At 36.1% G+C, this 22,074-nt stretch overlaps 3 protein-coding genes across 3 annotated transcripts; 2 read left to right on the top strand and 1 right to left on the bottom strand.

Moving 5' to 3' along the window:
• The first annotated feature begins 567 nt into the window (after nucleotides 1-567).
• Nucleotides 568-7,492, top strand: LOC132307962 (DEAD-box ATP-dependent RNA helicase 36). The gene is made up of 6 exons (XM_059805879.1): nucleotides 568-1,382; nucleotides 2,595-2,917; nucleotides 3,494-3,697; nucleotides 3,802-3,883; nucleotides 6,033-6,137; nucleotides 7,157-7,492. The coding sequence occupies exons 1-6, from the start codon at nucleotides 759-761 to the stop codon at nucleotides 7,304-7,306; spliced, it is 1,488 nt and encodes a 495-aa protein (XP_059661862.1). The 5' UTR covers nucleotides 568-758; the 3' UTR covers nucleotides 7,307-7,492.
• A 1,736-nt stretch (nucleotides 7,493-9,228) lies between these two features.
• LOC132307961 (putative pentatricopeptide repeat-containing protein At3g23330) lies at nucleotides 9,229-19,310 on the top strand. Its single transcript, XM_059805878.1, is given in 5 exon segments — nucleotides 9,229-9,405; nucleotides 9,524-9,658; nucleotides 11,589-11,647; nucleotides 13,652-13,892; nucleotides 15,909-19,310. Coding segments are annotated over 5 exon segments (3,654 nt in total). The 5' UTR covers nucleotides 9,229-9,335; the 3' UTR covers nucleotides 19,058-19,310.
• A 413-nt stretch (nucleotides 19,311-19,723) lies between these two features.
• On the bottom strand, nucleotides 19,724-21,078 carry LOC132310409 (E3 ubiquitin ligase BIG BROTHER-related-like). Its single transcript, XM_059808582.1, has one exon. It carries the CDS (start codon nucleotides 21,047-21,049, stop codon nucleotides 20,033-20,035), a length of 1,017 nt encoding a protein of 338 aa, XP_059664565.1. The 5' UTR covers nucleotides 21,050-21,078; the 3' UTR covers nucleotides 19,724-20,032.
• Between the last annotated feature and the right edge of the window lie 996 nt (nucleotides 21,079-22,074).

Here is a 22,074-nt window from a genome sequence, read left to right as displayed (position 1 = left end):
CCAAATAATTTTACTGTTGGACAAGCTGACAATTAAATCTCTTTATAGATGGATGTTGAATGGTCTAAAGCATCCAACACTCGGGAGTTTTTCATTCCAAAAGAAAAGATAAAAAAAATTTAAAAGGTAAAGAAGAAGTAAAATTAAAAAGAAAATAAAAGAATTTAGAATTTATAGACATTATTTTTAATAAAAAAACTACTTGTAGCAGTAAAATTATATTTTAAATTACTCTGACCAGAGCAAAAGTATACAATAGTATTTCTTAAATCTAGTCACTCAGTCTTTGTTGAGTGTCAAAATTATTAGGTAAATGTTAATTTTTATGTAGCCTTTCTATTTTAACTAACGAATGAAAAATGTATTAAATAATTTTTTTATTATATATTTTAAATAAATTATTTAAATTTAGTAATTAAATATGGAGAACTCTGAGGATGGAGATAGAATTAATCTGCTATTTATTAAAAAAATTAATTTGAAAATAATTTGTGCTATATAGCACCAAGTAAAAGTTGTGTGTCACACTAGTCTTTCTCTACGTATGCTCGATTATGAGTGGGACCGTGGGATCATTATACTGGGACACAGGACAAGTTTAGAGAGGAGGTAACATTTCTCTCTAGGGTTTATTAGTGGTTTTTTTTGGTTGAATTAGGGTTTATTAGTGGTTTTTTTTGGTTGAATTAGGGTTTATTAGCTACTTCTCTCAATTTCAAGGAATACTAACAAAAGTCTTTCAAAATTCCGGTTGAAGTATGGATGAGGAAACCCCAGTGGATGAAAATTTCCCTTTATTTTCCCACCGGAAAATCACACCCACAGTAGCAAAACCCTCCTCCACAACCCCCGCACTCGCACCACCCACCACCACCCAGAACCCTAGTTCTCCAGGACTCCAGAAAGAATCAAACCATAACCCCAATAGCCAAGTCGTCTCTTTCTCCGAACTCGGCCTTGCCCAATGGGCAGTCCAAACCTGCAAAGAACTTGGAATGAACAAACCAACTCCGGTCCAACACCACTGCATTCCCCGAATCCTCGCCGGCGAGGACGTGTTGGGGTTAGCTCAGACCGGCAGCGGCAAAACGGCGGCGTTTGCTCTGCCTATACTCCACCGCCTCGCAGAGGACCCATATGGGGTGTTTGCGCTGGTGGTGACGCCAACCCGAGAGCTGGCATACCAGCTGGCCGAGCAGTTTCGGGCTCTTGGATCGTGCTTGAATTTGAGGTGCGCGGTTGTGGTTGGTGGGATGGATATGATTACCCAGGCTCAGACCCTGATGAAACGCCCTCATGTGGTTATCGCAACTCCGGGGAGGATCAAGGTTCTCATTGAACAGAATTCTCCTGATATTCCTGCTATCTTCTCAAAAACAAAGGTATTATATCAATAAGTGTGTCTAAGGGGCATGTTTGTTTTTATTTTGTTTGACCATTGTAATTTCTATGTTAACTTTCTGCAAGCGAATCATGTTTAGAGTGCATTGTCGAGGATTTTTCGGGTCTTTCAAAATTTTCTAAATTCAGGATTCATTTTGGATAATTATTAGATTTTAAATAATTAATTTTTTGGGCGAGAAAACAGAGTGCTTGTTTAAAGAATCTAGAAGGATGTGTTGCCATTTCACAACTGTTTGGAATGATTTTAGAAGTTCATAAATGAATCAGGAATTAATCATAATATCTTTGATACAGTGGAATGATGAGGAAATAGCTATAAGATTTACAGTATGAATGATGATTATCTGTTTGAATTTGACAGGAATGTTAATTTGGAAAAGATTTGGGAGTAATTGAGAAATTCAGTAACAACCAGTCGAATATAGCCGTTGTTGGAATTCACTAGTTGAAGAAGTTGACATGATCAAATACCTCTTTGCATATAAAATGACTTTTTTATTTCATCCCACTTCATGGAACTTCCCTCCTCTATCAAAGTTTCTTTGTACATGAAAGAGTTTTCACTATGATTTATAATCGGCAACACATTGCTCGGTGCAATGTCGTCATCATACAAATTTCTATCTAATGTAGTTCCATTTTTTTGGTTAATGATGTTTTCTGAATTTTGTTTTTTACTTTTCAAAAATAAGCACAAAAAGTATGACTATTCTTTGCGTGGCATTGTACTTTTTTTTTTTCCTAGTTGATACCCCAACCCCCTCCCCCTCCCCCTCCCCCAAGGAATTGTTTGCACCCAAGAGGATTTGAACCATATAATCAATGCTTCCTGAGGCACCGAGGCCAAGTTCTTACCCACTTGACCCATCCCCTTGGGTTTGTGCATGGCATTGTACTTCTTCCTTGATAATTAGTTTAGACTTAATATATTGGGCTGTTCTTTTGATTTGAATACCTTATGCTATTAAAGTCAAATGTTATTGTTAATTGTTGGAATTGAAGCTTTAATTACTATGTTGCCATATGTTATGTTGTGGTGGGTTAATTTTTAACCAAGGTCCCACTGCTGTTTGCCACCTATGTTTGTTATATTGTGCTCTATTACTTACTAGTTCTCATTGTAGACCACTGAGATGTTTCCTTCAGTTCATGAACTGTCATATGCGTTTCTTCCTTTTATTTTGTTTCAGTTCCTAGTCTTGGATGAAGCAGATAGGGTTTTGGATGTGGGCTTTGAAGAAGAACTGAGAGTAGTTTTCCAATGCCTGCCAAAAAATCGGCAAACTTTATTATTCTCTGCAACAATGACAAAAGACCTACAAACATTACTTGAGCTGTCTGCAAATAAAGCATACTTCTATGAAGCATATGTAGGTTTCAAGACAGTTGAGTCTCTTAGACAGCAGTATGTTTTAGTCCCAAAAATGGTGAAGGATGTTTATCTGCTACACATTTTGTCCAGAATGGAAGACATGGGTATTCGATCTGCCATCATTTTTGTTTCCACCTGCAGGTGCAGTTTTATTCAAGTCTCTATCTTGTCTCCCCATGTTAAAATTCTATCACATATGCGTCCTTCAAATTCATTTGGTCGTCTGTAATTTGAAAACATTGTAGAAACATTAGTTATTTATCACTGATTTTCTATCCACCTTGATGTATTTTCATTGAAAGAGTCAACACCTAGTACATAATATTACAATATTATGCCAAATTGATTCTCGATTTATCATGATGCTCATGTGAGGATTACATATCATATGGAGCATCTAGAAACTATCACTCGGGCTTGCATAACAATAGGATGAAAAACAAGGGATTTCTTGGCTCAAAACAACTGAAATTAAGAAGGAAAAAAAAAATGTGATCATCCCACATCAATTGTATGTATCCTTTTGGCTCTACAATCATTTAGTTGACTAATATTGACTGCATGTGTCTTTCTTTAAACACATGGTTAGATCCATTGGCTGCTGCATTGTAATAAGACTTGCGTTTTATGTGGGAAGTAATTGTATTTCAGAAAATTGCTTAACTTATGAATCTGAAATTATGTTATATTTAAGTAGATGTTTATGTGTTTGAGCAGTAATTGTCATCTCCTAAGCTTATTACTGGAAGAGCTTGATCTGGAAGCAGCAGCATTACATTCATTTAAATCCCAGTCTCTGAGGCTTGCTGCACTACATAGATTCAAATCCGGACAGGTTCCTATATTGATTGCAACTGATGTTGCCAGTCGTGGTTTGGATATTCCTACTGTTGATATTGTTATCAACTATGATATTCCGAGGTTATACTTCTTAACAATCTTTATAAACCTGAAGATTCTGAATGTTTTTGAGCCTTACATTTCTTTTCAATTTTCTGTCAAATGTAATTGCTGAACCACGGCAGGTACCCAAGGGACTATGTCCATCGTGTTGGTCGTACTGCTAGAGCAGGCAGAGGGGGGCTGGCTTTGAGCATTGTTACAGAGGTAAGAACTGAGAAGTAGAAACATGCTTTTTTGTAAGTTTCAACCTGTTTATGCTTTTGGAATGTCATTTGGTAATAACTCAATCAAGAAAAGGTTCTTCTGTAGAAATTAATCTTACAAGGGGAGATTTGTCCCACATTGGATCCGGATGGCAGAGTGATTGGGTATATATGGGTTGGGTGTTAGCCTCACCCGTTACAGCTGGTATCAGAGTCAGACCTAGTCCTTGATTTGGTGCCACGCAAAGTGCCCAGCCCGGAAGGCGTCTGGGTATGCCATCCGGGTAGGCAAGGTGATCGATCGCAATGAGGGCGTTGTGAGTTCAGGTGGAGGAGAATGTTACATAGGGAGATTTGTCCCACGTTGGATCCGGATGGGAGAGTGATTGGGTATATATGGGTTGGATGTTTGCCCCACTTAATAACTTAAGCTTTTGAGTATATTAGATTCTGTCAATATTTCCTTTTTTTGTATAAAAAAATGAGAATATTATTAAAATATGAAAAGAGAGAATTTATCAGAAGAGTAAAGTATCCTTATTGGAGATACAAAGAATAACCACCCCCCACCACACACAAACCACCACCCAAAAAAAAAAAAAAAATAAGGCAACCCGGGAGGATCTAGCATGTGTGTGCATAAGCTCTCGAGAAACAACTGAAAACGTTCCATGAGAATGTCAAGTCGCAATGATTTTCTTCATTTATGTGAGAGTAGCGAGTATGCATCTAATCTCATGACATCTTTACCTTGTGAAGTGGTTTCCATGTTTCTTTAGTCAGCAAAAAGAAAATGATCAGACCTGGATATTTTTCCATTCTGTTTAACCTCTGAAACCGTACTACTTGAAGTTAAAGCTTATTACATCTGCGACTGGCTAACAATTGGAGTTTCCTTGATTCAATAATCAGGCAATGCATTTCATCATCCAAAATTTGAGAACTTGGACTCTAAAAGACTAAACCTATTGGGTGTCATCCCTTAGGTCAACTGCATCTGAGGCTATTTTAGATCTTCTTCCATATTGCATGACATATTTTTTCGACCACTGTAATGCTTCATCTGTTTGACGTTGAATTTTTCCTGAGCTTTAATTGTGACAGCTACCGATACATTGCAGGCATCACAAATTTGGTATCTTCATCTTCCTTTTCTATAATTTCCATCCACAGAAATATTGTATTTATGAAAGGATGGGCTAGTACTGCTTCTCCTGAAATTTCCTTCCATCCTTGCTAGATGGCACTGAATGTCTTCCCTGCACCTTCATATCTTCTTGCTTCAATAAAGGCAGTGTGATATTCTGGCAAGGATACTACTCAGTAGATTGTAGAGGCTTGTAAAAATAAAATAAAGTAAAATAAAAATGGAAACAAGAGCTAGGGCAGAGGCAAGACACGATAACAGCTATTGTAGAGTCACCAGAGAATCTGTTGATGATATAAGTAGCATTTTCTCTATCGAAGCTTATGTATTTAGAGCATCTGTTCTTAACAGATTCCATGTCAGCTTCAATTTCACGTGTATATGAGATCTGGAAATATAACTTACATAATTTGAAAGTGTAACAAGGGAGTTCATTTGGGGGTTAAGTCACATCTAGTTGGTCTTTTTCTTGACTCTCAAGTCTCTGCAACAGCGAAAATCTACCTTTTTTCCATCAATAATGGGTGTTTGGAACAGCCTAATGCACACTTTAGGATGACTAGGTTCATGGATTGGGCAGATTTCACTCCAAATATTCGAGCCCTAGGAAGAGAGTAAATCTGCCGCTCATTATCATTATCTTACATTATATTGTTTGTTGTCATATGTTTTATCCCATGAAACTGACTGTTTAAGGCATATCTGGGCTGCTGCTTCATATAAATATTCCACAACAATCGAGGAATTAGGTTTAACTGGAACTCTTTCATCTCAAATTGTTGTGTAGCATCACAAGAATCTCTTTTTTTACCTCTTGCACATTTTAGTGATCCTTCTTCTATTTGGTGTGCATGTAGTGGGTGTATGCTAGTAAAGCAGAATGTTTAGTATGTTTTTATGACATTCATTTTATATTCCAAATAAATGGAGCAATTCCTAGGAATTTGAACTCTATAATTCTTTGTTTCACTTATTTTACTTGCTTTTGGGACTTGCTTTGCAGAATGATGAAGATCTTGTTAAAGCAATAGAAGCTGATCTTGGGAAACAATTGGACCAATTTGACTGTAAAAAGAAAGAGGTAGAGGTGCCTACTGATGTCACAAAGGTGAGATATTCTTGGGATACTAACTTATCAAAAATATTAACTCTGGTTGGGATACTTGATCATGTCAACAATGAATTACTGGATGATATATAGTCATTGTTGGTTGCTAGTTTTTATACTCCATCTCCAGAGCCATTCATCACCTTAGATGTAATTATATTTTTTAAAGGAAGGCAGATGTTTTATCTGCATATTTCAGTTATTGTCCATCGGTCTCTTGTATTAGATGGCTGAAGAAATGTTAGGAATGTTATTTTCATCGAGTGTTCAATTCTCTGCCAATTCCACAAGTGGTGAAACATTTATGTTGTTTAAGAAAATGAAAAATATAATTTTTCTTTCTAAGTCCTCAAGTGGTGAAACACTTCTGTTTAAGAAAGTGAAAAATATAATGGTGCTGATTGAAAAACTAGTGCCGATGATTAACTACGGACTCTTACATGCATATTGACTGTCATAAATTTATGAATCTTATATATTTGCTTGATGAGATACTTTTTAGTCCCTATTTGAGTAATAAATAGATCCAGTGTTTAGGTATCAGCCCCACTAAACAGGAACGGGTGTTTGGTAATCAAGTAATGGTGATGGAATTTTTAATACAGCGATCCCTAATCCTAAATTTGTCAGATAACTATGTTTTCATTTCTTTTCTAAATTTGTGACTTTTACCTTACGCCCAATTTTTAGATTATTGTTGGTGCCATATAGTTTTTGAATCCCAAATGTCACCACACCTCAATCAAATATTTGAATTCCCCGTTTTAGAGTTTCTATTCTAGACTCTAGTAGTATATGTGGAACTTTAGGTGAGGGGTGAAAGAGTAGTTATACTTCTTTATTGATTAATGGAGCAACATATAATATGTCAGATATACTTCTTTATCATCAGGTATGTTTGTGAAAGACAATATTATCTACAGGTGTGTTTGTGTATGGGTTTTGTTAGCTGGTTGTCAGCATTTAACATGTTAAGATCCTCTCTCTAAGTTTGTACTATGCTCCACCCAAATTTGCAGGTTTTCAAGGCCAGACGTGTGGCAGAAATGAAGAAGAAAGATGGTGGCTTTGAGGAGAAAGTGAAGGCGCGGAAAGAACAGAAACTGAAGACATTATCAGAGAAAGGACTACTGAAGAAAAGGAGTAGAAAGAGAAAAAGGAAAACATAGTGAATGGTGGGACGTTGAAGTCTCTCTCTCCCTCTGCCCCTCTCTCTCTCCAGATGGGAATCAACCCTGTACTGGCGGTATCAGAGGTAGGGGATTCTACAAAAATGTAGTTTGAAGGAGCCGCCTTGTGACATTTGGCTGTGGTAATATTTATTAGTTGTTACTAAATTTTTTTTTTTTTTTTTTTCCCTAAAAGAATGGTCCTTACAAACAGTCAAGAGAGATGCGCCTGTATTTCGTTGTGGGCTACGCAATTGTAATAAGTATTTTTTTGTAGGAATGAAATGGAATGGAAGTGGGAAGGAAAGGGGACGAGAATAGAATGGTCATTCGTATATTCGTATTTTATTGTTTGGTTGCAAATATAAAATGTGTAGGAATGAAATGATAATAATTATTCTAGTGTTTGGTTGGATCAATTTAAAATTTAAAATAAAATAAATTTAACTTCAATTTTTCAAAATATCTTTCTTAGTGACAAATAAATTAAATTAATAAAATAAGATTATTTTATATTTTTTTTAAAAGAAATGGTAGTGGAAATGGTGGTGAAAAGTGGCAGTGGTGTAGGTGGAGGTGTTGGAAGGTAGCAATGGTGGAAGGTGGCGGCGAAAGTGATTGTGCATGGTACTGGTGTTGGTTGAAGGCGGTGGAAGTGGCGGTGATGGTGATGGTAGTGGTGGAAGATATCAGTGGGGCAGGTGATGGTGGTGGTGAAAGGCAATGGAGGTGATGGTCAAAGCGGAAGGCAGTGAAGATGGCGGAGGTAGTGGTGGAAGGCGGTTTGTGGTGGCAATGATGGTGGTGAAAGGCAATGGAGGTTGCAGTGGTGGAAGGTGGCAGTGATGGAAGTTGATTGTGTCGGCGCGATGGTGGTGGCTAAAGCAACAACAATGGTGGTGTTAGCAATGACGGTGATGAAAGGTAATGAAGGTGGTTGTGGTGAAAGGCGGTGATAGTGATAATAGTTTTTAGACTTAGAATATGAGTTTTATTATTATTATTATTATTATTTTAACTTAATTTTCTTTTTTATTTATTTATTTGGGAATGGAATGACTATTCTATAGGTTTAGTTGTGAAATAGATTTTCATTTTCATAAATGAATTTTCACTTCAATAGAATGGTCATTCTTGATTTAAATTGCATACCGAACAAGAAATAGTTAAAATGGACATTTTATTTTATTTCTGTCCTCTGCACAATTGTCCATTCACTAGAGAGAGTAATGAATGGATGATATTTTAAAATAAATGGTATTAAAAAATTAAGATTAAATTGTCATTTCACACAATTTTAACAGTGCAGTGACAAAAAAGTAAAATTAGACTTAAAGTGATATTCAAAAAAGTAAAAATAGACTTAATTGGCACTACTTTACTTCCATATTAGATAAGTAAAATTAAACTTAAAGTGATATTAAAAAAAGTAAAAATAGACTTAATTGATTCTCCCATACTTCCATATTAGATAAGTAACATTAGACTTAAAGTGATATTCAAAAAAGTAAAAATAGACTTAATTGATACTTCCATACTTCCATATTAGATGTATGTTTAGAAATTAGAGTTTTTAAGGGACATGCAATTAATTCATGATTATCTTTTAAAATTATAATATGCAATTAATGTATTTTTTTTTAAAAATTACCCACTTGTTCTTTTTAGTGTAGATATATATAGTTATCAAATTATTATTATTATTTTTTAAATATAAAGGATAATGATGGAAAAATAAGTTTTATTTGTTTTCACTTTTTAAAATTGAGAATTTAAAAATGAAATAGTGGATTACTAACATAGGATATAAGATAATAATAATTTTTAAAAAATATTTTAATATAATATTCAGCTAAATATGAAGTGTAAATGAAATTAACCCATAATAATAAATAAATTATTTACGACTTGGGAATTAGGATGAAGGTAAAATTGGACTTCCTGGTTAAATCTCTCCCTCCCTGTCTCGACGGGGTTGTGTTCTGTTTCCAGAGCTTCAAAGAAACTGAAATTAAGAGGCGAGAGAGTAATGGGCAGCGAGAGGAAGTCGAAGGAGGAGAAGAAGAAGAGAAGGAGAAGTCCTTCTTATGACTCTGACGGTCCTGAATTTTCTCTCTCTAAATTCTCACTCTATATCTATATCTGTATCTATTTTCTATAATACTGTATGTTGGTTTCTTCATTAACCTTTAATTTTGGCTTCTTGTAACTCTTCAGCGGAAGGAAAAGGAAAAAGGGTTAGGACTGTCGAGGATCGGAAATCAAAGAGTAGTAAGGGAGATGAGAAAGACAAGTCCCTCCACAAGAAGAAAAGCAAATCTCATAAATCCTCCAAACACCGTTCTGATAAAGGTACACTTGTTTATGTGTCTTTTAGTTTTATGTTTTTCAATTTTTTTCTTTTATAGTTACTATTATACAATTTATTTTCAGATTTCTTGTATGTTCTCCAACCTTTTTTAGAGATTAAATAGACAATTTTCAGATCAAAATATGTACTTTTTCCTTTTTTGTAGTTGTAAATTTTGCAATTCAAACTGGGTCTTGTCCCCCTTCAAAAATTAGATGGATTATTTATTATCAGAGTTTGTTATATTTCAGATAGTCTCCATTGAGTATAACTATTATGGTTATTTGACTCTCTCGTTACCCGGTACTCAAGGTTGGATACAAAAAGAGGTGGGTTGGTATTTGGTAGATAGTTCGCCCTTTAAGATGAATTCTCATTTTAGTAGAAATGTAAACATTGAAATATATATATATATATATATATATATATATATATATATATATATATGTATAAAAATAAAAATTACACTTGTAAAATGGAATATAGGTTCACTAACTAGCAAGTGTAATGTACTTATGGACATACTAAAAAAAGAAAAAAAGAAACAGAATTGAAAGTAGAAAAGGGTAGAGAGATTGAAGAAGAATATTACATCTTCTATTAGAATGGAATGGACATCCATAGGCAATCGTTAGGTTCTTCCTTAACATGTCGCCTAATACACAAAGTGTTAAAAGTGATTGCTTCGTTTTGTACAAAGGATATAAAAGTGGTGGAAGGAAGGCTAGGAAGGATGGAGAATGCATCCCTAGGGAAGGGAAGGTGTTCTTCATCCTTTCAATTTGGTTGAGTGGAAGGTAGTAGGTGGTGATACCTTCCGCTGTTTAGTGTTTAGTAAGAGAGATGAGGAGAGATTTAATATTCTTTCTACAATTATACCCTCATTGTATAAATTGACAAAATTATGTAAAATGATGGGCCAGGATGGAGGGTTCATCCTTCCTTTCCTTCCAACTCTACTTAGTACCAAACAATGAAGAGTTTTTCTATCCCTTCTTTCTACCTTCACTTACCAAACAAAATGTAAGTGACAAGTATTTGGCAAAGCAAGGGTACAAGTTCTTTGTCACCTTGTTTTGTTAGGACTTCTATTATATTAATCTAACAGAGGTCATCTGTTAGTATCGGCAAAGGTTCCGACTAACTAGTTGTGATTTTTCTCATCTTGGTATTTGTATTTCAGTGTGCTTTCATCTCAAGGACTAGACTAAAAGTTTCATAATAACCTAATGAATATAATGCAGTTGAAGTATGAAGTGGCAACTTCTACAATTTTTTATAAATATTTAGAAAAAAATGAAACAGTTGTGACCATGACTTTTTCTTGTACGTGTTATGTGGCTTGGGTCTTTGGTATGTACCAAATATTAGTTTATCCTTTCTAGTTCTTTCTTTATCTAACTTTTTGGGGGTTCCAAAGGTTTCTTCTTGGGTTCTTGAGGGATGTGGTATGGAGATCCTCTCACCCCTTTTGTCTTCTACATTGAAAAAGCGCCTAAAGATGGTTGGGAAACATCCAGTACAGAACCATTAACATGGCTGGTTTAATTGTGTGTGTGGAAAATATTGCTATATATCCAACACAGAAATGGAAAAATAAGGGCCCATACAGCAGGTCTAAAATAATTTTTTCTTCATTTTAATAAGAGTTTGCTTGCTTTATCATGAACTTAGATGCTTGCATAAATATCTAAATGGTTGAATCTTCATTTGTTAATGGAAATCATTCTTCTTAAGTTGAGAAAGTGGACTGCTTTCCTTGTTTGTATGCCTGTTCGGGTGTCAAGGACCGATTTTTAATATTTTTCTCTTCTGCATTATGTTTTATTTTGAGAGTTGTAGCATTAAGTTATATGATGAATTATCTACTAATCTTACTAGAATAAGGATTTGAGAAAGGTTGATCACTCTGACCTGATAATATTGCTTCAGAAAAGAAGTTGGAGGAGAAGCGCCGCAAAGATAAAGGTCATAAGCATGATCGACACTCAGTGAGTTCTCTTTTTTAGCTCCGTTACCTGGGTTGTTCATAGTCTTGTTATTCTCCCTTTTTCTGTGAACAATATTTTTGCATGTTAAAGTTAGATTATATTTTCTTTCATTGGCTCCCCATCCTCTGATGTCCATCCATTTAGAATAGCCCCTCCTGGACATGTTTGATGTTACTGCATAGAAAAATAATACAAAAGCCAGAAATGGGATATCTGAACCTTCTGTAGCCATGCCACACACACTTCTGAGTATGCTTTGAGAGCCTTAAAAAATATATATAGGCCAGACTCAGTCAGCTGAGTCAATTAATCTACAAAACTCAAAATCACCATCACCAAATTAATTCTGGTAAAGTGTTTGATTCAGAAGGGGAAACGTGAATTAGGGTATGGTTGGGACCTCAACAAGAAGAGTTCCATGACAGACTAATTTTCCATATTTGTAAGCGTACTGATATGTTGGTGTTGGAGATTGATTCTACATTTTGTTCTTGCACTCAGATGTTTAGTAGTTACTAAGCTAAGGTTCAAGTAAGGGAGTGTTTACTTGCACTGTGATAGTTAAAGTGCTACGTACTGGCCCAAGAACCAGATGTAGCATGTGTAAATAAAGCACATATATGTGCGGTCCCATATATTAAGAATAGGCATCCTCTATAGATATGCATTTTGTGAATGTTACATGAAGGATTATGTAATTGACATGTTGAGGAAGCTAGTCTTACATAGAAGCTCGGCGTTGCATGGATGTAATCTATCTCACACATTGATGACGAATTGTGGCTTGACCCTACCACTAAAGTTGGTCTAGAAGGGTGCCTTGGAAGGAAGGCACCATAGGTCCATACCAACATTAGTGTCTTGATTTTCAAGATGCCTTGGAAGTAGTTAGGGTTAATTGTCTTGTCTTCAGAATGCTGTGATTTCTGCATTTTGGATTCATTTCATTAGTTGTAAGAGTTTGTCGATTAAGATTTGGAATCAACTTAGCTCTGCTGATCAGTTGATTGAGCAAAATAAAGTTGTGGAGCAATTATAGCTGAACCTGTAGGTGCTTGATCGATTGAATGGGAAACTTGACTGTTCAAATAGTAATCAATAATGAATAGGTCGATCAATATAGTTAGTTCAATCGAGCCTGGAAATGTCAGTTCCTAGCTTATATCCCATTGCTACTAGGAATCCTGTTGAACCTTGTTGAGTGATAAAGACATAACATTAAGAAAATAGAGATTTCAGGGTCTTTCAGAGAGTTAAGAGAGTAGTTTTGAGTAATTAATTGCTCTTGTAACATCAATCCATTTCTTAGTCGATTAAGAAGCCTGTAAATTGTCCTAAAAGAGGAAATGGGCATCTTTTCGAACAAATTAAATCTTGTGTTCTTATGCATGTTTGCATGATTCCTTTGATTGTTTACAGTGATTGCAAGATCTTGTGGTTGCATGTATATAAACAAGAATTTGAATTATTGAGGTATTGTTTAAATAATCCTCTTAGTTGGTATGCTGAAAAATCTATTTTTCATAAAATTTTGACTATTCTTGTGAACTATTTTGAAATGCTAGACTTTACATTGATTTAATGGTATTCAGATGAGTTGCTATGTTGAAAAAAACTCTTGCAGTTTATGTTGCATTTTTTTTCCCTATATAACTAAATTTAATATTCATTTATATTAAACATGTGTCTTACTTCAAAGTTCAATCAAACTTGCGCCTTAATTACGCCTTGCTCTTAGTCTTAGAATCCCCTAGACCTTGTAGCTTGAGCCTTTAACAACTACATTGCGATTGATGATTTTCTTCACATTGAGAATTGGAGAGGTCTTTCTTTGTTGAAACATAAAATGGTTTACTAGACACGGCATGTCTTCTGTTGTTTCTCTCTTATTTTATTATTCCACTTGTAGCATTGGTGGTGGTGTTAATTTTGTTTTATGTTTTTGGTACATCTATTGTCTTTTTAAATCTCTCTTCTTTTTTTTTATGTTTATTTTTGTCCCAGAAACTTAAGATCCAGGAGATTTCTGATGATGACTACTTCTCTAAGAACAATGAATTTGCAACGTGGCTGAAAGAAGAGAAAAAGATTTTCTTCTCAGATCTTTCGTCTAACTCTGCACGCGACTTGTTTTCACAGTTTATCAAGGACTGGAACAACCAGAAGCTTGAATCTCGATACTATGAGGGCATTGTTACTGGGCCACGGACAGCCCATAACTGGAAAATTAAATAGTAGTAGAATTGTTACTCTATGATATGCTTTGTTTTGGCTTTGTGCATTTACTTAATTTGCATGTTTACTAGTAAGAGGAATTGGGTGTTTGATCGGTATGAATGAGAATTTAAGTTTACTGGGTTTTGTTGGATCATTTCTTTAGCTTTGCAAGTTATTGTGCAGATTGTTCACGTACAGAATAGAACTCACAAGGCTTGTTTTAGATCTGATCTGATTTTGTGGATGGAGATATAAACTGTACTACTGTATAATGGTATAAGCAGGTTGCAGTCAAGCAGCTGACAGGGCTATTCAATTGCATGCTAACGGCGGATTTCAGTAATTCTAAACTGGCCCTGTTTGTCAACTACCTTGGCGAGGACTTGCTAGAGTTTTTTAAAATTGAAAAATGGACAAATGGAAAATTGTCCATGGATGTCCAATCCGATAAAATATCTCCATACACGCAGATGTAGAACAGTTACGATCAATTGTGGGATTTGTATGATGTAAAGACCGAGAGGAAGAGGGAAGGATACCAATTGGTGCCAGCTGGACACATAGCAGATGAATACTTGTACGTCGAAGGTATATGGCCATGGAGGTTTCTAAATCCCTCTCAATTTTTGTTCAGTGATTTTTGGACCGAGAAGTTTCATTCTTGTTTTTCTGGTAAAGTTTCCTTCTTATTGCTATTAAACTTCAATCTAGTTTCACAGATTGTAAATTACCTCATTATATATCCTTGTCATACTCTATAAATCACTACTCTGTTGTTGTTCTTTTTCGGCTACATAGAAAACCTGGAGTTGGTTAACCTGCTCATGGTCTGCATTTAGAGAGATGTATTGCTTCTGGAGCTTGATTATTCATACGTACAGGTGGGGACGATCAGACAATGGCAGCTATGGCCCTCGATACAGTCTATCATGTTGGTTTTGTTACACGACTCCTGTGCAACCACTGCAGCATCCTGATTCCTGAGGATGTATGTTTTTCTGATATATCTGCTTGCGAAGCTGGCTGCGCTCCTTTTCCATCTCGCATAACAATCCCATGACCCTTCTTGGTTTTTGATCTTAAAATGTATGTGCAGCAAGCAATACTAATGTTTTAAGAATGATAATTGAAAAGAAATAGCTGCAAATTTGTGAAGTTGGCATAACATTGCCTTCAGCATTTGGTGAACATATTTCATATGGATTTTCACAGCGAACGCTCATACGACATTCCTAACTAATCTGACTATAATGGATTAAAATTCTATTCAGTATATTTCAACACATTTACATACGTCTTTTCAAAACATTGTCGATAAGCGTATATAAAACTGGTGTAAAGAAGATGTAATGTGTTGAAAGGTGTACAACACGAGCAATATAAAAATGGTGAAAAGTTGTAATGTGTTGAATGGTGTACAATATGAACAATTACGAAAAAGGATCTGGCTCTAACTGCGAGTGATTACAGCCTTATAATATTATACTGCCGTAAGGATTCTGTACACCTCATGCTAGACCCACAACATTGTTTACCGTAAGGATTCTGAACAACTCATTTTAGACCCACAACATTTGTTTCTGAAACTTGAACTTATGAATTCTTTGAGAACAAGATATTATACCATTCGAACCAATGTTGTCAAATACTTTTAGAATGATTATTTTTATTTTTTGACAATAGATATTCGAATTTGAATTACTTAAAAGTGATTAAATCAATAATCAATAACATCACTCGATAATAATACCAACTCGATTTTTTTTTTCTTTAAAATTAATTATCAATGCATCATTAGGTAATAATAGCAATAGAGTTTTCTTTCTTTCTTTTTTAAAGATAAAAAATAAAAAATTTGTTTTATTTTATTGAACTTACCCGCTGAAAATACTACTAAAATTCTCTCTCTCTCACGCGCGCGCGCAGACTCACTGACAAAAACTGCTTGTCACAAATGCCCAAAACCCACACCCAGAAGCTTTAGACAGAATTTAACCGTTTCGCCATATTTCTTTGTTTTTTACTTAGCTGCAATATTAACAAGAAACAAAACTAGAACTGGCTGGGCACTGTAAGAGAAAGCTCTTGGCTTTCAAATTCGAATCCCCATTTAAATTCTCCACTGCTTCTTCTTCAATATATCCTCTCCCAAACCACTTTAATCCACAGCCCATTCCATTCCCACGCAGAGAAGAAAAAGAACCCTCAAGCTCTGGAATTCAATGCCTTCTCAACCACCACCCCAACCCCGAAATCTCAGGCTTTCTCCAAAAGGGTTTCTCAGAAATTACCAACGACAGTGTTGGGAGAGCACTACATGCATTTTGCTTAAAGGGTGTGAACCATTTGGACATATTCCATACCAACACCTTAATAAATATGTACTCGAAGTTTGGCAAAATTGAAGTTGCCCGGTCGGTGTTCGATAGAATGCCTGACAGAAATGGAGCTTCTTGGAATAACATGATGTCCGGTGTTGTTCGTGCGGGTTTATATCATGATGCAATTAAGCTGTTTGGTGAAATGCGGCGTCAGGAAGTTGCACCAAATGGGTTTGTAATTGCGAGTTTGGTGACAGCATGCAATAGGTCGGGTAATATGTTTGATGATGGATTTCAAATTCATGGTTTTGTACTTAAAATTGGTTTGTTATTTGACGTGTTCGTGGGCACTGCGCTTCTGCATTTTTATGGTACATATGGCTATGCTTATTGTGCTCAGAGGCTCTTTGAAGAGATGCCTGAACGAAATGTTGTATCTTGGACTTCCTTGATGGTTGGGCATTCAGACAATGGAGATCCCATGCAGGTCATAAATATATATAAGCAAATGAGTCGCGAAGGAGTTTGTTGTAACCAAAACACTTTCACTACAGTCATTAGCTCTTGTGGATTTCTTGAGGATGAACTGTTGGGTCATCAAGTTCTTGGACATATCATAAAGTCTGGATTTGAGACTAATGTTTCTGTGGTAAATTCTCTCATTTCGATGTTCGGTAATTTTAGATTCATTGAAGAGGCCTGCTATGTCTTTGATCTCTTGAACGAACGCGACACAATTTCGTGGAATTCAATGATTTCTGCGTATGCACACAATGGGCTTTGCAAGGAATCACTTGGTTGTTTTCACTCGATGCGCCATGCTCATAATGAATTAGATTCAACTGCACTTTCCTCTTTGTTATCAGTTTGTAGTTCTGTGGAGAATTTGAAGTGGGGCAGAGGAATTCATGGACTGGTTGTTAAATTGGGGTTGGATTCAAATATTTGTGTATGTAATACTCTTCTGACTATGTATTCTGAGGCTGGAAGGCTTAAGGATGCAGAAGATCTGTTCCGACATATGTCAGAGAGGGATTTAATTTCATGGAATTGCATGATGGCTAGCTATGTTCAGTGTGGGAAGAGCCTAGGCGCCTTGAAAATTTTGTCTGAACTGCTTAAGCTGGGAAAATTTAATAGCCACGTGACTTGTGCAAGTGCATTGGCTGCATGTTCAAACCCCGAGTTTGTTGTTGAAGGCAAGATTGTCCATGCACTTGTCATCATCACTGGCCTTCACAACAATTTGATTGTTGGAAATGCACTAGTAACCATGTATGGTAAGTGCGGCGTGATGTGGGAAGCTAATCGGGTATTCCAGAAAATGCCCGAGCAAGACTTGGTAACTTGGAATGCACTCATTGGTGGCTATGCTGAAAATGAAGAATCGGACAAGGCATTGAGGTGTTTTAAGTTGATGAGAGAAGAAGGTCCACCTGCAAACTATATAACCATGGTTAATGTTCTTAGTGGTTGCTCCACTCCCAATGCCCTACTGATACAGGGGATGCCCATACATGCACATATAGTTCTGACTGGATTTGAATCAGATGAGTACGTTAAAAATTCCCTTATCACAATGTATGCCAAGTGTGGTGATCTCAGTTCGAGTGTCTGTATCTTTAATGGATTGGTTAACAAGAACCCTGTAACATGGAACGCCATGGTAGCTGCAAATGCTCATCATGGACATGGGGAAGAGGCCTTAAAACTCTTTCTTGAGATGCAAAGAGCTGGAGTAGAATTAGATCAATTCAGCTTCTCTGCAGCCCTTGCTGCCTCTGCAAACTTGGCTATTCTGGAGGAAGGCCAACAGCTTCACAGTTTGTCTATTAAACTTGGCTTTGACTCATATCTTTACGTTTTAAATTCTACGATGGATATGTATGGGAAATCTGGGGAAATGAATGATGTACTGAAAATGATTCCAGAACCAAACTTGCGTTCACGATTATCATGGAACATATTGATTTCAGCATTTGCAAGACATGGCTTTTTCCAAAAAGCTAGAGAAACTTTCCATGAGATGCTCGGACAGGGGTCAACACCAGACCATGTCACATTTGTCTCCCTTCTATCAGCTTGCAGTCATGGGGGTCTAGTGGATGTGGGTCTTGCATACTTTGCTTCAATGACTAAGGACTTCGGGGTCCCTGCTGCAATTGAGCATTGTGTATGCATTATTGATCTTCTCGGACGATCAGGGAGACTTTCAGAGGCTGAAGCTTTTATTCAAAAAATGCCAGTCCCCCCAAATGATTACATCTGGCGGAGCCTGTTGGCAGCATGTAGAATTCATGGAGATCGGGAGCTAGGAAAGAAAGCCGCTGAACGTCTTCTAGAGTCAAATCCATCAGATGACTCCGCCTATGTTCTTTATTCAAATGTCTGCGCGACAACTGGGAGATGGGACCATGTAGAGAATGTCAGGGGCCAAATGGAATCTAAAAATATAAGGAAGAAACCCGCGTGCAGTTGGATGACATTGAAAAACCAAGTGAGCTCGTTTGGGATTGGAGACCAATCCCACCCACAGGCTGTGCAGATATATACGAAATTGGGAGAGCTTAGGAAAATGATTAAAGAAGCAGGTTATGTAGCTGATGTAACTTTTGCCTTGCATGACACTGATGAAGAACAGAAGGAGCATGATCTCTGGAACCACAGCGAGAGACTTGCACTCGCATATGGTTTGATCAATACACCAGAATATTCAACTCTTCGCATTTTCAAGAACCTTCGTGTTTGTGGTGATTGCCACTCTGTTTACAAGTTTGTCAGTGGAATTATTAAGCGGGAAATCATACTGAGGGATCCATATCGGTTTCACCACTTTAGTAGTGGCAAGTGTTCTTGCGGTGACTATTGGTAGCATAATTATTGACTAGTGTATCAAATAATAGACTCGTCTGCCTCCTGCAATTCACTGCATCCCTCCGAATCCAACCATGGAAGCTGAGTTCTCTTTGCTGTCTTAATGTGATGTCTGATTTGGTACAAGTTGTTGCTGAATGTGATCAATTATCGATCATTTGGGGTAAGCAAAATACTTAAAACACACCAATTTCTTACTCTGTCCTTTTGAACTAATTTTTCATGGTGATATTAACTCTAGTATTGAAATACTATAAGATTACAAGGTCCATAATCACATTGATTTGGATCTCACTATTAGGAGTTGTACTTGATTATTTGCATAATAGATGATTTAATTCAATGGCAATTTGACACAAAGAACCGAAAGATGACCCTGTAATTTTATTTTTATTTTCCGAATTCTAGTTACTTAAAATAAAACAATCATGATCTCTGATGGATTTTAAGTGAAGATATTCTGAAATCAGAAATGAATCATTCAAAAGAAGTTCTAATAAGAACACAGTGAACCAAAAACAGGTCAAGGAGAAACCACAATCATCTGCCAGTCTAATAAAAATTGTGTTTTTCCTTTGGATGCAGAAGAGAGCATAAAAGGAACAATTGACAAAATGCAACGAACAATACTAATGAGTGTGTCAAAACCCTGCAAAAATGCTCCATTTATAGAGGTTCTAGAGACTGAAGTAACTGAAGTCCATGTCCATTATTAACATGTGCGTCTACACTATGAACATCACTGCTGGCTCTGAGATAACATATACTACATTGACATCAAAAACAGCCTTCACTTCTAACACCTCGAACATAAACTTTCTTTGACAGTTCAGATACAAACATCAAATACTTACAACCCAAACCAGGGTTTCCATATTTGGGTCTTTTTCGAGGCCGAAAAAAAAAAAAATACATGATCAGAATCAGATACAGACACAACACAAATAGTTAATACCATAACAACGTACATAAACTATATATGAACTATGGTAGCACAAAGTGATCGGCACATTGGGCATGAATTGTTTTTTGGCAACCAGGTGCGCAAACAATCATGATGAAATATATGTGAACATGGCGTGGTTGCGATCTCTGTCCCCGTCAAGAACCCTTGCAGGCATATTGAACAATGATCTACTGATGGTGAGGTATGATCATCATTCAATCTGTTGACTTTCACTGCGGTCTCAATTTCTTTGAAAAAAAATATTGGTTCGTCTCCAGGAATTGATTCACCGACGTCAGACCTTAATATCCTTAGAATTTTCAAATGATCATTCCTTGGTACCTCCGCAAAGTAACTCTCCTCATCAACTATGTTTGAAACACTATTGTTATAATCCATTAAGTCCTCATCCTCAGTTTCTTGTTCTAAATCATCAACACAGTCAACTTCATGTTCTTCAACATTTAAATCCGTTGAATCATTGTCCATGTCCTCATCTTCTTCGTGATCTTGATTTTCCTCCATTGATAAAGTAGTTGAGGAAACCATCTCTTGTTCTTCATCTTCAACATTGCCATATTCCCATTCTTCTTCTTCTTCTTCTTCATTAGGAAAATCTTGGCAAGAACCGGTGTTGAAAACAGAAGTACTCTCCGCAGAAATGTCTACGACGACAACGATCTTGGACTTTCTTGAAGAAAACGAGTTTACTGTGGCGGTAAACTGAAAATGACTTACAAGGTACTTAATTATATGTGCTGATAGAATGCGATCATTACTATCCAGCAAGAAAACATTCTGGGATTGGGTGGACAAATCGAACAACGATTCTAAGGATTCTCGAGGAACTAGGTTGTCGAGACGGAATGGAAAAAGATGAACCTTAATTGTTCTGAAATCAATATTGACTTCCCCAACAACATCAGTTGATACACGGAGCATCAACATTCCTTCTTCAAATTCCGAATCCTCATTATTGAAAATCCTTTCGTTCCACTCGAATACACGAATTTCTGCTTTACGAATTCTTTCAACTACTGCCATCTCTCTCTCTCTCTCTCTCTCTACAAAAAAAAAAATTTAACCTCTTGCATCAAGTCTACTCAATGATGAGATTTATAGTCATATGTTTCTTTGCTTGCAAGTTTCTTGTATATATAAGCCGACCTGATTTTGGGATCGGCTTATATTCACCGCCTCTCTTTTCTTTACTTGCGAACTTCTTGTCCTTGTTGGACTCTAATTGATGCGCGTCAGCGTGTGTATAAAAAAGACTTTGGAGTAAAAACACAAAATAGGAAATGTTTTTGAAAATGGAAACTTTTTTTTTTAGTTCACACGTCATAATATAATTGGATTACATGGTTTTAAATATTAAATTTACAAAATAATTAATATATTTTTTATATGGTCAATTAATTTAATTCAAATGAATTGGTCTATTTATGATCAATCAAATTTGAAATTTCCTCCGTCTTAAAATAGTTGTCCATCTTTTTATTTTGGGATGTCCCAAAAAAACATGTCACATTTCAAAATTAAAAGTACTATTTTTTATAACATTCTCAAGCTATCATTTTAACTAAACAACTACACCAATTACGATCCATTATTTTATCTTTTAACAAGGCCATATTTGAAACTTCGTTCTTATCAATACAATAAAAACTATTAAAACTCCACTACCATAAAAAGTTAGATTACCCATAGAAGACATGTATATTGGGACAGTACATTAATTGTGAGATAAACTTTTGTACATGTAAAAGTCATGTATTCTTTGAGTGCTTTTTTGAAGAGAATAAAAACTCTGCTATAAGAAAAAATTTAATATCCTGATCTGAGCATATATTTGGAATGGCGCTTTGTAAGTATACAGGTCCTATTATTCCACCGGAAAGAATTCAGGGGTCCCTTCCATGTTCGTTTGGGTCCTTCAAGCAATGCTTGTACAGAGGTCTCCCAAGCACCATCATCGTCATAGCACATTGTGTTATTTTCATTCATTATGGACTTTTTCGCTCTTGATGCACAAGGAGTCAATGCTGTTAGTGGGACAACTGCCCATT

This window comes from Cornus florida, unplaced genomic scaffold (assembly GCF_030987335.1).
Source record: "Cornus florida cultivar Cherokee Brave unplaced genomic scaffold, ASM3098733v1 CherokeeBrave_3.0.0_Hap2_Chr05, whole genome shotgun sequence".
Taxonomy (NCBI): domain Eukaryota; kingdom Viridiplantae; phylum Streptophyta; class Magnoliopsida; order Cornales; family Cornaceae; genus Cornus; species Cornus florida.
This window is presented reverse-complemented; position numbering and strand designations above follow the sequence as displayed.